Genomic DNA, 15221 nt, shown 5'->3' on the forward strand with positions numbered 1-15221 from the left:
ATGGATTGAATGTGAATTATGCAGGAAAAACGAGAAAACCGGAAAGTTATTGATAAGGGGAGAGTTAATTTCCAAGGGAGGATTAAGGTGGCTTGGGGGAAAGGGAACTGACGCATACTGAATGCCACCAGTGTACCATGCTCTTCTTCTGAGCCCCTCCCAACCACAGCGAGCAGGTATGGTATAATATGTAGGAAAGAGGTGAGAAGGCCTGCTGTGGTCTGGGTCCTGTCTACCTCGCCAGCCTGATTTCCGTCCATTCTCCCTGTCCCCACCCCCACCAAACATGGCCTATTCTGCCAGCACGGATCTGCTTATTCTTCATGCATGCCAGCCTCCCTCACATCCTTTTGCCTTTTGCACAGGCAGCTGCCTCTGCCTGGAGTTCATCCCTTCATTCAGTAAATAATATGGAGCCTCTACCACAGACCAGGCATTGTGCCAGGCCTCAGGATAATGTGGAGAATTAAAAGGGCCCTTCCTTCCCTGACCTTGCGGTCTGTTAGGGAAGACATACGCTTAGCAAAATGTCAACACAATCAATTATTATTGTGATTAAGTAGTACACAGGAAAACTACCAGGTACTATGAGGCTGTAAAACAAGGAACCTTGAACTAACTTTGGTGGAGAAAGGGCAGCCAGGGATAGCTTTCTGAAGGACCTACTGTGTCAGTTGAGTTATGAAAGATAAGTAGGATTTGGATAGCAAGGCAAAGAGGAAATGAAGAGGCTGCTGGTCATCAGGAATAATGTGTGCAAAGGCCCTGAGGTGGAAAGGGCATGGCAGATTGAAAGAACTGAAAGACCAGAATGGCATGAACATAGAGAATGAGAGGAAAAGCCGAGGTAAGCCTGGAGGGACAGGGGAAAGCTGATGCAGAACTTATGAATTTTGGTCTTGAGCCAAAGAGCCACAGGAAACCACTGAAAGGTTTGCACAAGGGCATGATATGATCAGATTGGCCTTTTTAAAAGTTGGTTGCTAGGTGGAATATGATTTGGGAGGGGAAGTAAAGAAGATGATTAATTGGACATGGGGTTGAGAGCCAGAGGTATTAAGAGCAAGTCTCTGGCTTGTACACTGTGTTGGGTAGTGGTGCCATTCCCTGTGATAGGGAGCGCTAGGAGAGGAGCAACATTGGGGGGAAGAGTCAGGACTTTAGTTTCAGATGTGCATACTGAATATGAGGTGCCTATCAATCATGGAGCCATCGGGGGGCCTGGATGGCTCAGTTGGTTGAGCGTCCAGCTCTTGATACCAGCTCAGGTCTTGATCTTATGGTCATGAATTCAAGCCCTGAGCTGGGGTCCAGGCTGAGCATGAAGCCTACTTTAAAAAAAAAAAAAAAAAGTGGAGCCGTCAATGAGGCAGTGCCTGTAAGGATCTGGAGGTTAGAAGGGAGCCCAGACTTGGCATATAATTGGGAGTCATCAGCTTAGAGGAGATACATAAAGCTAGGAGGCCGAGCGTGGGTGCACAGAGACACTATAAGGTTCCCTGTTGAACTCCTCAGTCCTTCCTGTCCTAACATACTCATCCCCTCTGCAGAGCTTTCCCTGCTACCTAAATAAGGTAATTTACTGCTTCTTTGTTCCTCCTCTACCTTACCTTTTTTGTATCGTGCAGTAATTACTTGTTTTTGTGTCTCACCTCAATTAGATATGAGCCCATACAAGTGGTGTGTTTTGTATGTATTCATGGCTTAGTACCTGCCCCTCGGTAGGCTCCCACTAAATGCAACTCAGATGAATTGAAATGAAGTGATGTGGCCTTTAGACCTCAGAAAAGCATTCCGCAGTTACACAGGGAGTAAACAGTGTGGCAAGATCTAACATCCAGAAACCCCTTTTATTGGAGGTTTTTTGGAATGCATTCCAATCAATGGGAGAATGGTACTTATTTAATACAAATTTGCTCTCTGGGTAATGCACACATTCCATAAAGAAAAAGAATACTTGGTTTAACTGCATTTTAAGTGGTTTTAACTGAGGAAGGTGCTGATTCTTCTGCTAACTGTGTTACAAAAGAAGACCTAGAATGTCTCCACTCAATACTGCAGGCAAATGTGTGTGGTCTGTGAGAAATGTGTTATCAAGAGCTGGTAAACATTGTTTTGGCAGATCCCCGCACAAGAAAGAGCCAGGAATGATTAAATGAAAGAACAGCATATGTGACATGATTTGCACAGTCAAATCACATTCCACATGCTCCCAGGGCTCCAGAAAAATCAGACGGCAATTCTCAAATTAACCATCTGCCTCTCTGCTTTCTTTTACCTCTTCCACTGAAAAGTAGAGGAAGGGGAGAGGGAAGGAGGGACAGTATTATTTTATGAATGTTTACCTGGAAGCTTGAGCATATATTCTCATAGCATAGTTCAGAGAACAGAGGTAGTGACACGGTGGTGAAGGGCTCAATCTTTAGCCACACTTGGATCTGATACCAACTCACGTGGCCTGTTGTCTAAAGCAAATTATCTAACATTTCAAATCCTCAGATTGCTTATCCATAAAATGGTGCTGGTTGGTGATAGTGATGGTACTAGGGAAAGGGGATGTAAGATCCAATGTATATTCCATGGGGTGGCTCTGAGGATGAGATGTTATGACATTTGCAAAGCATTTAGCACAGTTGGCTGACATGCAGTAACTGTTGAATAAATGGCAACTAGTAAGGTCAGTAATGGTAGAGTAGTAGAGGTAATGAGGCAGGTTTTGTTTGGCTTAGAGAAATAAGAGCTGTCTATTCTATTTTATTCTTGTATGATGAAAATTTGAGAAATATACTAGTTTTGAAAATGTATTTGTTTTGAAAATATGACAACTATAATAGCCTATTTGTAAAGTGGATTTCTACTTTTTAATATCCATATGAGTGCATATTCTAAATGGCACCTAAGCCATTTAGCAGGAAGGTAAATTTCTGACTATAATTATTGTGGGGAAGGCAAGTGGTTTTTTAGTATCTCCTGACCTGCTCTGTGTTCATCAAAATATAACAAAATATGCCTGCTTGTACCATTATGCATAATGGAATTTTTAATTATAAAAATATTATCTAAAAGTTCAAATATTCTTAAAATTAGAGTGAATAATACAGCGAAACTGCATATTCAGTCACCCAGACTCAAAACTTAGCCAAGATTCTGCCACAAAAATATTTTTTCTCAAGTATTTCAAAACAGATCACAGATATCAGGTCATTTTACTCCTACATACTTTCATATGCCTTTCTAAAACAAATAGACATTTTCTTACACAATCACATTCCCATTATTATGATAGATTTTATTTTATTATGAGAGATTATTAAATTCTGTCTACACACACACACACACACACACACACACACACACAACCTAAAATGTGCCTCTCACTCTGGAGTATTCAAAACTTAATGTGCTGATATCAGCCATGATTTGGAGTCACCAGAGTTTTTTGGAAGGAGGTGTGGTTGCACTACAGCAGAACAAGAATGCCTTTTTCTGGGGCGCCTGGGTAGCGCAGTCGTTAAGCATCTGCCTTCAGCTCAGGGCGTGATCCCGGCGTTACGGGATCAAGCCCCACATCAGGCTCTTCCACTGCGAGCCTGCTTCTTCCTCTCCCACTCCCCCTGCTTGTGTTCCCTCTCTCGCTGGCTGTCTCTCTCTCTGTCAAATAAATAAATAAAATCTTTAAAAAAAAAAAAAAAGAATGCCTTTTTCTGAGCAGGCTTTCCCGCTTTCCCCCTGTTTGGCTCTTCTCTGTCTGGATTTGAATCCTGGAGCTCCTGCTGACCTGAGGGTAGGAACAGAGAAAGCAGGATGGGATGAATAGGTAGGGGAGTCCTAACAGCAACTGCAGGCCCTTTCCCTTGTTAACCACTCCCTAAACATCTGTTTGTGATACCAAGTATATGTTTCCTTTACTCCAGTGCCCTTTCTAGAAATTTTTAGCAACTCTTAGTAACCTAAAAATAATTAATATTCCATGTTGTAAATTTGGATTTGAAACTTGATTCCTTGGAATATTTTTAAATTCTACGATTCTATCTTAGGAAATTCCTTGGTTATAATTATTAATTGTATGACTAGCTCTTAAATCATGCAAAAAAAACCTTCCAAATTTAAGGGACTTCAAAAGTATAAAGCAGTACTTTGGGGAAGAAAAAAAGCATTGTGTTTGCTAAAATGCCATGTGTTCTTTAATGCCTGCTCTGATTGTGCGCACAAACCTCGGAGCTCCTGCCTGTGACTCGCATTGTTGGGGAGGGTGATGGAATCTGTTGCCATGGCAGGAGGAGAAGAAGGAAGAAAAAGGCAAAGAATAAAAGCGGACATCTGGTTGATGGAACCTTCTTTTGCCCCCAACAGTTCTGCCACAGAAAGGGATGAATGGCTAGAAGCGATTTCCAGGTCAATAGAAGAGTATGCCAAAAAAAGAATCACATTCTGTCCTAGTAGGAGTCTTGATGAGGTATTGTCTTTTCCTTGTTTTTCTTTTTCTTTCTTTTTTTTTTTTCCAGTGCATTTCAAACAGTTTTTACCCTAAAGAAACTTTTCCCAGGGGTTTAGAAAAGCAACATGTGTTTCACAGAAAGATACATGTGTGGGTATAATTTCAGAACTAAATGTCCTATTAATGTCTAACTGCAAGTCTGTGATAATATATAGTGCATTCATTTTTTTCTGTTTGTAAAATTTCATTGTAAAAAATTGGGGAAATACAGTGTAATTTAAGGGAGAAACTAATCCTCTGTCATGGCACTACCACGGGCATCTTTTTAAGTTAATTTTGCAGCAAAGGATTCTTAGGATATAGCTAATCATAATATCATGAGAATATGACAACTATAGTAGCCTCTCATTCATCCCACATCCTTAATGACACCATCAGCATTGTAAGCCGCCATTGAAAAAAAAAAAAAAAAGGCTTGATTCTGTAGCACTCTGTGTGCATGGAGGTAATGAAAAATTGTTGTTCCACAGGCTGACTCTGAAAATAAAGAGGAAGTTAGTCCTCTTGGATCAAAGGCTCCCATCTGGATCCCTGATACCAGAGCCACAATGTGTATGATCTGCACAAGTGAATTTACTCTGACCTGGAGACGACACCACTGCCGGGCCTGCGGGAAGGTTGGAGAAGTTGACACCCCTTTCCATTGTGATTTTTAATAGCTCCAGGCTGTACATAGTGAGGAAGCATATTTCCTCCTGTAAATCATGGCAGGGGGAAAAAAGATACTGAATCATGGATGATATTTTCTCTAAATATTTAGGCATAGAGCAGTCTTTTAGGGAACTTACCCCTACCTACCAAGGTTATTGTACAATGTCAATAATAGATAATTTTCATTAAAAATTTTTCGCAATTAACAAGACTCCCACATTTACCGATAATTATTTAAACTACCTTTATCTAGATACTAAGTATTTAATAGAGGTACTTTCGGTGTTGAAATTATCGCCAGTGACGTGTCTGAGCCTTCATGACCTCATTAGTCAAATGAGCATAGTAACAATGACGTCGAAGAGTTACCGTGAAGATTAAAGGGGGTCTATTTAGAGAGCATTTAGGAGAGGGCCAGTTGCTTGGTAAAGGCGTAGCAGACGTGCTTGTGGTTACCTAGAGATGATGGGCAACGTCGATGATGATAAGTACAGCTAACAGAGAACTTCGTGCACACCATGCACGGTTCTAAACATTTTGCACACATTAATGCTGTTAGTATTTTACTTTATGGAATTCGCACTCGGTCGTAGTGTGTGGCCTCTTCATCTTCCAGTGTGGTGCTGTGGGTGAGTTCACTGCAGGCCTGAACTCCACGGAGGTGTTAGTGAGAGTCAGTGACTGAGAAAAGGTTTTGAAAGCACTCTAGGTAGACAGCAGTATCTGTTGTAGCATACTTGATGCTTTGATACTGAGGTTATTCTAAGTGAAATAATTCAATGTGTTTTCAGATTGTATGCCAAGCTTGTTCATCAAATAAATATGGTTTAGATTACCTGAAAAATCAACCAGCAAGAGTATGTGAACATTGTTTCCAAGAACTGCAGAAACTAGGTAATATATAAGTAAAGATTTAATAAATTCCTTTATTCCCAGATGCTTTCAAACAGCCTTCTGAAAGAATCATCTTAGGTGCATTAGCAGTATGATTGGTGAAACTCACCTCAAAATAATAAGAATTTTGCCTTTGTGATTTAATTAAGCTTTCTTAACTAATACGATACTATTTGTAGAAGTGTAATTACAGGATGAAATGCTTTAAAACAGTTACAAGGAAACTTTAACTTTCAAGTAATTTTGAAGTTTCGAGTTTTACAACTGTGTGCTCTTTACAAATCGTTTTTATCTGTCTCTGTGGACATACACTGGGTGGCCCTTTGTTAGCCTATTTGTAATGCCTTGGACTGATTTGATGAGGTTTTATGGTATATCTAAACGTTCTCACCAAATACAAAATGATGAATCGTATCTGCCTGCTCATTATGTGCAGGTATCCATCCCCACAGTTAAGGTGAATGCAGCTAGCAGGACTGCTCCGTTTTAATTAAATTCCTGAAACCTGTATATAGGATCTAAATTTCAAAAAGGTTGTCCTTCACTTCCACAAAGAATAGCTTTCCATCAGCAATTGAGAGTGTCTCAGTGAGTAAAGCTAGATGGCATGCTATTTCAGAATCCATATATTTATAGAGTAATAGTAACTGTACATACATTGTCCAGGAAGATATATTTATCTAATCGTTCGCTGACCTTTTTGTTCCTGCCTTTGTTCTCTGGGTGTATAAAAAAGGCTGTAAACATCCAACATTCATTTTTTTAAAATCCTCTTCCCTAATCATCCACACCCATTTTCGGCAGTTAATTTGACTAATTTATCTTTGAAGACCTTTCTCTTGATTTCTTCATCTCAGCCCTATCTTTCATCTAGACAGCTGTCATAGTTTGCCAACAGGTTTTCTGCTGCTGCAAATCCTTCCTCCTTTCTACTGCCAGATTTTTTTCTCCTAAATTCAATCTGCTCCTGTCATTTCCCAGCCTAAAAGACCTTTGATTTCCCATGGCTTAAACAACAGCCCACATTCCTTAGAACAAGCCTTTTTTTCTCAGCCTTATTATTCTCCAAATAGATGATCTAATTTCATACCTCTGCTTTTGCTTATGCTGACCTCTCTTCATGGAGTGTTCGTCCTCCTCTTTCTGACTTGGCAAACTCCTATTATATCTTAATGGCCAACTCAAATATCTTACTCTCTCCCCGGCTTTCCCTGAACCTCTGCACTCAAAATTAATGGTTTCCTGATCTTGTCATAGCCCCTTTTCTAACACTTTGTTCATTATAATATTCTTATTTGGTCATATATCTAGGTACTAAATGATTCTGTTCGTGGTATTTTTTTTCCAAGTCAGGAGGGAAGTTTACATAATTTATTTAAAATTGGTAGTACGTGGAGAGTGGAAAGTCTTCCTCCCATTCAACTTCCGGCCATCCATCTTTTTTCCCCGGGGGTCTCAGTGTCATCAGTTTCTCAAGTATCCTTCCATAGATATTTTATGCAACAGTGTTTATTGATCTGAATTAAATTGGACTGCAAAATACTTACCACGGGCTACATAAGTGTGCCTGATTTGTTTTAGATCACCAGCATTCTCCGAAGATTGGATCTCCCGGAAATCACAAATCTCCTTCAAGTGCCTTATCATCAGTCTTACATAGTATTCCATCAGGGAGGAAACAGAAAAAAATCCCAGCTGCTCTCAAAGAAGTAAGTGTTTCCATTAAACTTGCAACCTGATATAAGCTGAATTATTCATATGCATATAATATACTGTTTTTCTTCCATAAAGGAAGATGTCATTTCCCACTACTATTAAGACATACATTTTAATATTGGTGCTGGATGTGGCTGATGCCTCACTCTCTTGCTTGGTCTCCCATATGACCTGAATCATTCAGAAAATGGCAGTTGAAGGTTTGGAGAATGTTTTATAGCAATGTCAGCAAGTAAAGATAATTTAGACATATGTGAATTTTTTTTTTAAGATTTTTATTTATTTGTCAGAGGGAGAGAGAGAGAGAGAGAGAGAGTGCACAAGCAGGGGGAGTGGCAGGCAGAAGCAGGCTTCCCTCTGAGCAAGGAGCCCGATGCGGAACTCGATCCCAGGACCCTGGGATATGACCTGAGCCTAAGACAGACACTTAACTGACTGAGCCACCCAAGCATCCCAACACATGTGGATTTTTATTTATTTGACAGAGAGAGACAGCCAGCGAGAGAGGGAACACAAGCAGGGGGAGTGGGAGGAAGAAGCAGGCTCCTAGCGGAGGAGCCTGATGTGGGACTCGATCCCGTAACACCGGGATCACGCCCTGAGCCGAAGGCAGACGCTTAACGACTGTGCCACCCAGGCGTCCCCCCAACACATGTGGATTTTTAAAATTACTTTGAGGAGACCCCATGCCAGAGGGAAGAAGTCTAGAATATTTTGGGCACTTTATCAGCATTTACTAATCTGCACAGTTTGTTATTTGTAAGTACTGGTTGGCTATAGACAGCTGCACTGATAGTAAATTGTCTTTCCTTTCAACTTAAAAGAAAAATTGTAAAAGTTAGGATAGTCTGCACAGTTAGAACTCAGTGGCATAATCCACAGGCACCACCGGTACCCTATCCCATCTCCTCAAATTCAAGTATTCAGTTAGGTAACACATAGCACTGCCTATCTAGGCCACCTCCATTTTTTAAAAAAATTAAAAAAAAAAGATTTTATTTATTTATCTGTCACAGAGAGAGAGAGAGAGCAAGCACAAGCAGGGAGAGCAGCAGGCAGGGGAGAAGCAGGCTCCCCACTGAACAAGGAGCCCAATGTGGGGCTGGATCCCAGGACCCTGGGTTCATGACTTGAGCCAAAGGCAGCAGCTTAACCGACTGAGCCACCCAGGTGCTCCTGGGCCATCTCCATTTTTATTAGGTTATTAATTAGTTCCACCTGTGACCAGTTCTGTGGCCAGCAGAGTAGAGTTTTACATTTTGTTCTCTTACTTGGTTACTCCGGAGGTGTTCTACCGTGAGAAGTGGAAGCAAACAATGCTAAAAAGATTGTGTTCTTTATGTAAAGTTGAGTGTATTCCATCATGGTAGTTTAAACACTAGGAAATGATTCATAGCCAGCCTCATGAAATAGTAAGAAGAGGACTTAAAAGTTCTAATTGCCAAGTTTCTTAAACTGGTTAAGCCAGTTTAGTACTCTGAACTGTCTCTTCCATCACTCAATTCCTGAATCTAAATTGACTTTGAGAACTTTAAGGTTCTTAACCAATGGAAATAGTTTTCAGTTTTCTATAATTGTTTGCCTCTCCATGCTCATGTCACAGTTTATAAATATAATTCTTAAATTTGCTCTTCTCGTCAGTCTAAACTCCACTGTGCTAGTTACAAAACTATTTCTAGTCTAGACTAGACCCAGCCTGACTCCAGTCGCATTTTGTACATCTTTCCACCCAACCACACAAACAGACCTTCCGCTGTCAAACCTCTACTTCCTGACTGCAGCCATTTCTTCCTTTGCTCCACTGGCTCTCAAATTGTCCTCCAAAGCAGCACATCAGCATCACCTGAGAACTTACAGAAATGGAAATTCTTAGGCCCCACCCAAGTTCTACAGAATCAGAAACTTTAACAAGGTTTCTCTGATTCAAATGAATACTAAATTTTGAGAACCACTGTTTTCTCCTTTGCAATCAGACTGGGAAAAATAATTTATCCGGTTAAGTGCCATAAAAGTAAAAGTTTTCTACTTGGGAAGCTGTGTTGTCTTTTTATTTGTAATTGAAGTGAAATTCACATAACTTATAATTAACCATTTAAAGTATACAATTCAGGGGTGCCCAGCCGGCTCAGTGGGTGGAGCATGTGATTCTTGATTTCTGGGTCCTAAGTTCGAGCCCCACATTGGGTGTAGAGTTTCTTTTAAAAATATATAATATATATACGAGGGTGCCTGGGTGGCTCAGTTGGTTAAGCATCTACCTTCGGTTTGGGTCTAGGTCCTGGAATCAAGCCCAGCACTGGGACTCCCTCCTCAGTGAGGAGTCTGCTTCTCCCTCTCCCTTTGCCCCTCCTCTCCCACTTGTGCACTCACTCTCTCTCTCTCTCTCTCAAATAAATAATATCTTTAAAAAAATAAAAGTAATCATATAATAGGTGACCTTTTGTGTCTGGCTATTTTCACTTCTCACAGTATTTTAGTGGTTCACTTAAGTTATAGCATGTATCAGTACTTTGTTTCTTTTTATATGTGAATAATACTCCATTGTATGTATATACCAAAATTTATCTATTCATCTGTTGATGGACATCTGAGTTGTTTCTGCCTTTGGGTTATTATGAATAACAGTGCTATAAACTGTTGGACATATTGCCATGTGGACATTGTTCTTAATAATATACCTAGGAGTGTAATTGATTGCCTGGTCATATGGTAATTTATGTTTAACTTTTTGAGGAATTGGGAAGTTGTGTTTTTATTCCAGTAATGTTCAATACATTTTTAGAAACTCCTCGTGTTTAGAATTCCATTCAGAGCCTCAGTAATGGCAGGCTATGTCTCTTGAGTTAGACTTGATTTATATTTTAAGTAATCAGATCACTGGAAGGAACGTTTTGTGACTCATGTGATTAAGTTGCTTAAGACTAATTTTATTTTTAAAAGGACAATAGAGGACAGGGGCACCAGGTGGCTCAGTCAGTTAAGCGTCCAACTCTTGATTTCAGGTCAGGTCATGATCTCCGGGTCACGGGATCAAGCCCCGTGTCAGGCTCCACGCTGAGATTCTCTCCCCTCTCCCTGTACCCCTCACCCTGCTCGTGCTCTCTGTAAATAAATAAATAAAATATTTTCTAAAAAAAGATAATAAAGGGCTATGCATGACTATCCAGTATTGTGACTGATATTCTTCTACAGTTAATCAACTAATTTAAGAATATTCCAAAAGAGGAGTGTACAAAATACCTTGATCAATGATAGTAACACATAAGTACATAGTAGTATCACAATGTAATTACATTTTAAGCAAAATCTCATTTGAATGTAAACATTCTAATTTTTAAAAAGTCATTTGGTTGTCTTCGACAGGGGTGTCATGTCTTTATACAAATTTACTTGCACTTAACAGATATTTCTAATTTAACATTAGATATTAAATTTTCCACTAGACAATAATATATCCTCTTCCTCATAAAATTTGTAAGAAATTAATATAATTAATACATGATGAAAGGTAGACTTTTAAAATTCATAGAATCCACCTGTATTTGTTTTCTGTTGCCACATAACGAATTACCACAAACTTCGTGGCTTAAAACAACATACATTTATTATCTCAGGAGTCCAGGCACAGCTTAGCTGGGATCTCTGCAGGACCACAGTCAAGGTGTTGGCCAATGTTGAGTTCTCCTTGCAAGGCTAACTAGGGAGGGGTCTACTTCCAGGCTCACTCAGGTTGTTAGTAGAATTCATTTCCTTGCAGTTGTGAAACTGAGGGCCCTGGCCTCTTGCTGGCTTTTGCCTGGAGTTTGCCTTCAGTTCCATGCCACACAAGCCTCCCAAGACAACTACTTCTTCAAAGCCAGCATGAGAGAAAGTCTCTAGAGCCTATCTACTAGCAATATGGAGTCTTACAGAACGTAATGTAATCATGGGAGTGACATGTCATCATCCTCCCCATATTCTATTGGTTAGGAGCAAGTCTTAGGTCCTCCCCACACACAACGGGGAGGAGACTGTACAGTAGTGATTATAAGAGGCAAGGATCATGGGGAACCCCCTTAAAAGTCTGTTTACCATTCTAGGCGTGGGTCAGTTGGTTGAGCAGCTGACTCTTGATTTTGACTCTGGTCATGATCTCAGGGTCCTGGGATAGAGCCCTGCATCAGGCTCCCTGCTCAGCAGGGAGTTTGAGTATTCTCCCCTCTCTCTCTGCACCCCCCGCCCCACACCCCCGTGCATTCTCTTACTCGAGCACTGTCTCTCTCTCTCTCTCTCAAATAAATAAATCTTAAAAAAAAAATGTCTGTTCACCATTCTACTAATAACACGATTCTTAGACTTGGCTTTTTATTTCTCTGTTGCTCTATGTTTAAAAAAAAAGAAAATTTTCAACTGCCAGATTATAATCATTGAGAGTTTATTACCTTTTTGCCTAGAGATTAAGACATTTTCATCCTTTTATGAAGCAAAGTAAGCTTCTCTCAGACCAAAGTTTCAGGATCAGAAACTAATCTTTAAAATCACGACAAATAATAGAATTTTGCATTTACCTCTCTGTTAATAGTTTTTATAAGCCCAAAAAATTATTTCAGGAACAGAGTTAAAGGTTTAAGTAATTTTCCCTAACATTGCAAAATACGAAGAACAGTAAACAACAAATACAGTCCCAAAAACGCAGCTTTCAAAAAGCATTTCTGATCTTTAGAATTATTTTTCTTCTCTGGCAACCCAGAAAACACAGGTGACACCACAAAGAAATACATGCATGCAAGCTCAATTAAACCAGGCAGAATGCTGCTGGCATGGCTTTTTTTTTTTTTTTTTTTTTTTTTTGTAAAGAGAAGTGCTGGGGAAGGGCAGAGAATCTTAAGCAGGCTACATACCCAGTGATCTCACAACCCTGAGATCATGACCTGAGCAAAAATCAAGAGTTGGACGCTTAACTGACTGAGCCACCCAGGGGCCCCAGTGCTTGAATTGCTTCTAAACAGAAGGGTATTTTATGCCCAGGGTAATGACAGTATTCAATTTATACAGTAGCAGACTTTGAAAATAAACAATTTCATTCTGAAACATTATATTATTATGGTTATTGCTTTCAGCATCAGTGATCAAAAGCAATTTTGTTACCTTTTGTTTGTTTGAAAACCATTAAACTATATATGGGGTTTGCTTACTAGGTATCAGCAAACACAGAAGATTCCTCCATGAGTGGCTACTTGTACAGATCAAAGGGCAATAAAAAACCTTGGAAACACTTGTGGTTTGTCATAAAAAATAAAGTGCTGTATACATATGCTGCAAGTGAGGTAAGATCTGAAATCTAAAGATGAGTAATTGTGGGGTCTGGTTTTATAATGCCAGTTGGAAATAATTACAATATCTGTTTAATCTGTTTCTTTTGTGTATATTTTTTGTTTTGCTTTGCTTTTGGAGGGGGAGATGTTGTTGCTGTGGTTTTTAATGTCAACTGTGTCCTAGAGCTCTTACTCTAAAATGTTAGGAATTTTCCATAATATTAAAATGTAACTTTTTTTGGTGTCATGTGACTACTAAGAACTTCACTAAAAGCAAAGGTTCTTATCCTTTCTGGAAGCTCTCCTAGTTGACACTCCCGTGACTATCCCCAGATTGTATTGATCAGGCCTCAAGCTTAGATAAGATAGACTTTGTTTGGGTTATAAACAGTGCCTGGCTATTTGCTCTAATATTACCCTTTTCTCCTATCTGATCACCCTGTGTTCCAGTAACATCCTATAAAAAACCACTGCTCTAGGAGCCAAGCTTTTCTGTTGTGGGACAGGGTGAATCACTTACCTTTCTGAACTTGTTTTCTGCATCCATAAAATGAAAGTAATAAACTTACCTACCTCGATGGTTGTAGGGAAATATGTGATACTCAATGAATGTGAACACATTGAAAACTTTAACACAGTGTCTGGCTCGTGAGGTAGGTCGGGAAGGGTCAGTTTAATATTGTTGAATAAATGAAAAATAAATGAAAGTGAAAAACAAAAATTATCATTGTTTTATATATGTGTGTGTATATGAAATTAAATTATAGCTATACAGTTCAAGAGTTTGCAAATCTGAATTCTGTTACCAATTTAAAGTCCCATCTCCCATTGTGTCTTTTTAAATTAGGACGTGGCAGCTTTGGAGAGTCAGCCTCTACTAGGATTCACTGTCACTCAAGTCAAAGATGAGAATTCAGAGTCTAGAGTATTTCAGTTACTACACAAAAACATGTTATTTTATGTGTTCAAAGCAGATGATGCTCACTCAGCTCAGAAGTAAGTAATTTAGACATATTTTTCTTATATACATGAGTTTCAAGTTGTTACATGATTGATTTTAAAATAACCTACTTTCATGTGTGGGGACAATTAAGAATTTAAATCAGAGATCCAAACTGGTTAGATTTCATGTATTTTTCAAAGTCTTTAGAACTGTTTTAAGAACAGGCAAGAGGATCTGGAATATTTTCAGGAGGCAGAGGGAAAAAGAAAATAGGTAGTTCTGTCCAGAATATTTCGTCTATACATGACCTCTGAGGAAGCAGCATGAATTCAGCTGCCCTGCTGAAAGGAAAGGAAGCTGAGGCATCTGACCTCTCCTTCAATGAGGGTAAGGATCATCTCTTAAAACATTCCAGGACTTTGGCAATCCAGTGATTCAATCGTGCCATGGAACAGCAGGAGTTTAAACAGCTGCTTGCTATCTTAACTTCTTTGGGAAGAGGGTCAAACGCATTAAGAGACTCCCATGCTGTTCCCGATAACTGAGTAGAAGGAAATGGATATCATTTTAGATGGTAAAGGCTTTTTTAAACAGTCTTTTCAAAATTCCAACAAGAATATTTATTTTGATGTCATGAGGTTGTTTAACATAGAGGAGCATATCTCTGTGAAATTCAGGTCCTTCGTAAACAAAACAGTGCAGTTTACCTTTCACCAGACCTTTCATGGGATTTTTATTTTGGCCTCACAAGTTACACGTTTTTGTTCCACATTTTATTTTGTTTAGTGCTCATGTTTTCTCAATAGGCTTAAAACGTGCATGCAGATAAAAAAGAATGCCTTAAGTCAACAAGGCTTATCTTAAGGCAGTTAGAATTAATGTACCAGAATTATATGTTCCTGAATATTAATCAGGTACAGTGTGACAGATATTCTGTAAGACTTTCTTTTTTCAGTCTATATTAGGATATCTAGTGGGTATCTGTTACTCCAAATAATTCTTTTTCAATTGAACTGAAGGATATTTAAAATTATGTCACTTTATTTTTTCTGTAAAAACTACCTTGGATAAAAGAGTAATTGTTCTAATATTCTGTTAGGAATTACATTTCTCATGATTTTTATCTGTATTCATCATCAAACTGATAAAAATTATTTCTTTTGAATATATATCTTTTGTTTATATCATTAAGTTGACAAGGTAGAAAAAACCTCAGTACAATTAA

General features: G+C 39.1%; 1 protein-coding gene across 3 annotated transcripts in view; it reads left to right on the forward strand.

Annotated features, from left to right (window-relative positions):
* The window catches only part of FGD6 (FYVE, RhoGEF and PH domain containing 6), a 110420-nt gene that overhangs the window by 89827 nt on the left and 5372 nt on the right, over positions 1–15221 (forward strand). For all 3 annotated transcript variants that reach the window (XM_026499861.4, XM_044384528.3, XM_026499862.4), the window contains 6 exons: positions 4354–4456; positions 4969–5115; positions 5941–6043; positions 7625–7752; positions 12937–13065; positions 13901–14049. In XM_026499861.4, the coding sequence (XP_026355646.1) occupies positions 4354–4456; positions 4969–5115; positions 5941–6043; positions 7625–7752; positions 12937–13065; positions 13901–14049 (759 nt within the window). The remainder of the gene's footprint in view (positions 1–4353; positions 4457–4968; positions 5116–5940; positions 6044–7624; positions 7753–12936; positions 13066–13900; positions 14050–15221) is intronic.

Source organism: Ursus arctos, unplaced genomic scaffold (genome assembly GCF_023065955.2).
Source record: "Ursus arctos isolate Adak ecotype North America unplaced genomic scaffold, UrsArc2.0 scaffold_21, whole genome shotgun sequence".
NCBI lineage: Eukaryota > Metazoa > Chordata > Mammalia > Carnivora > Ursidae > Ursus > Ursus arctos.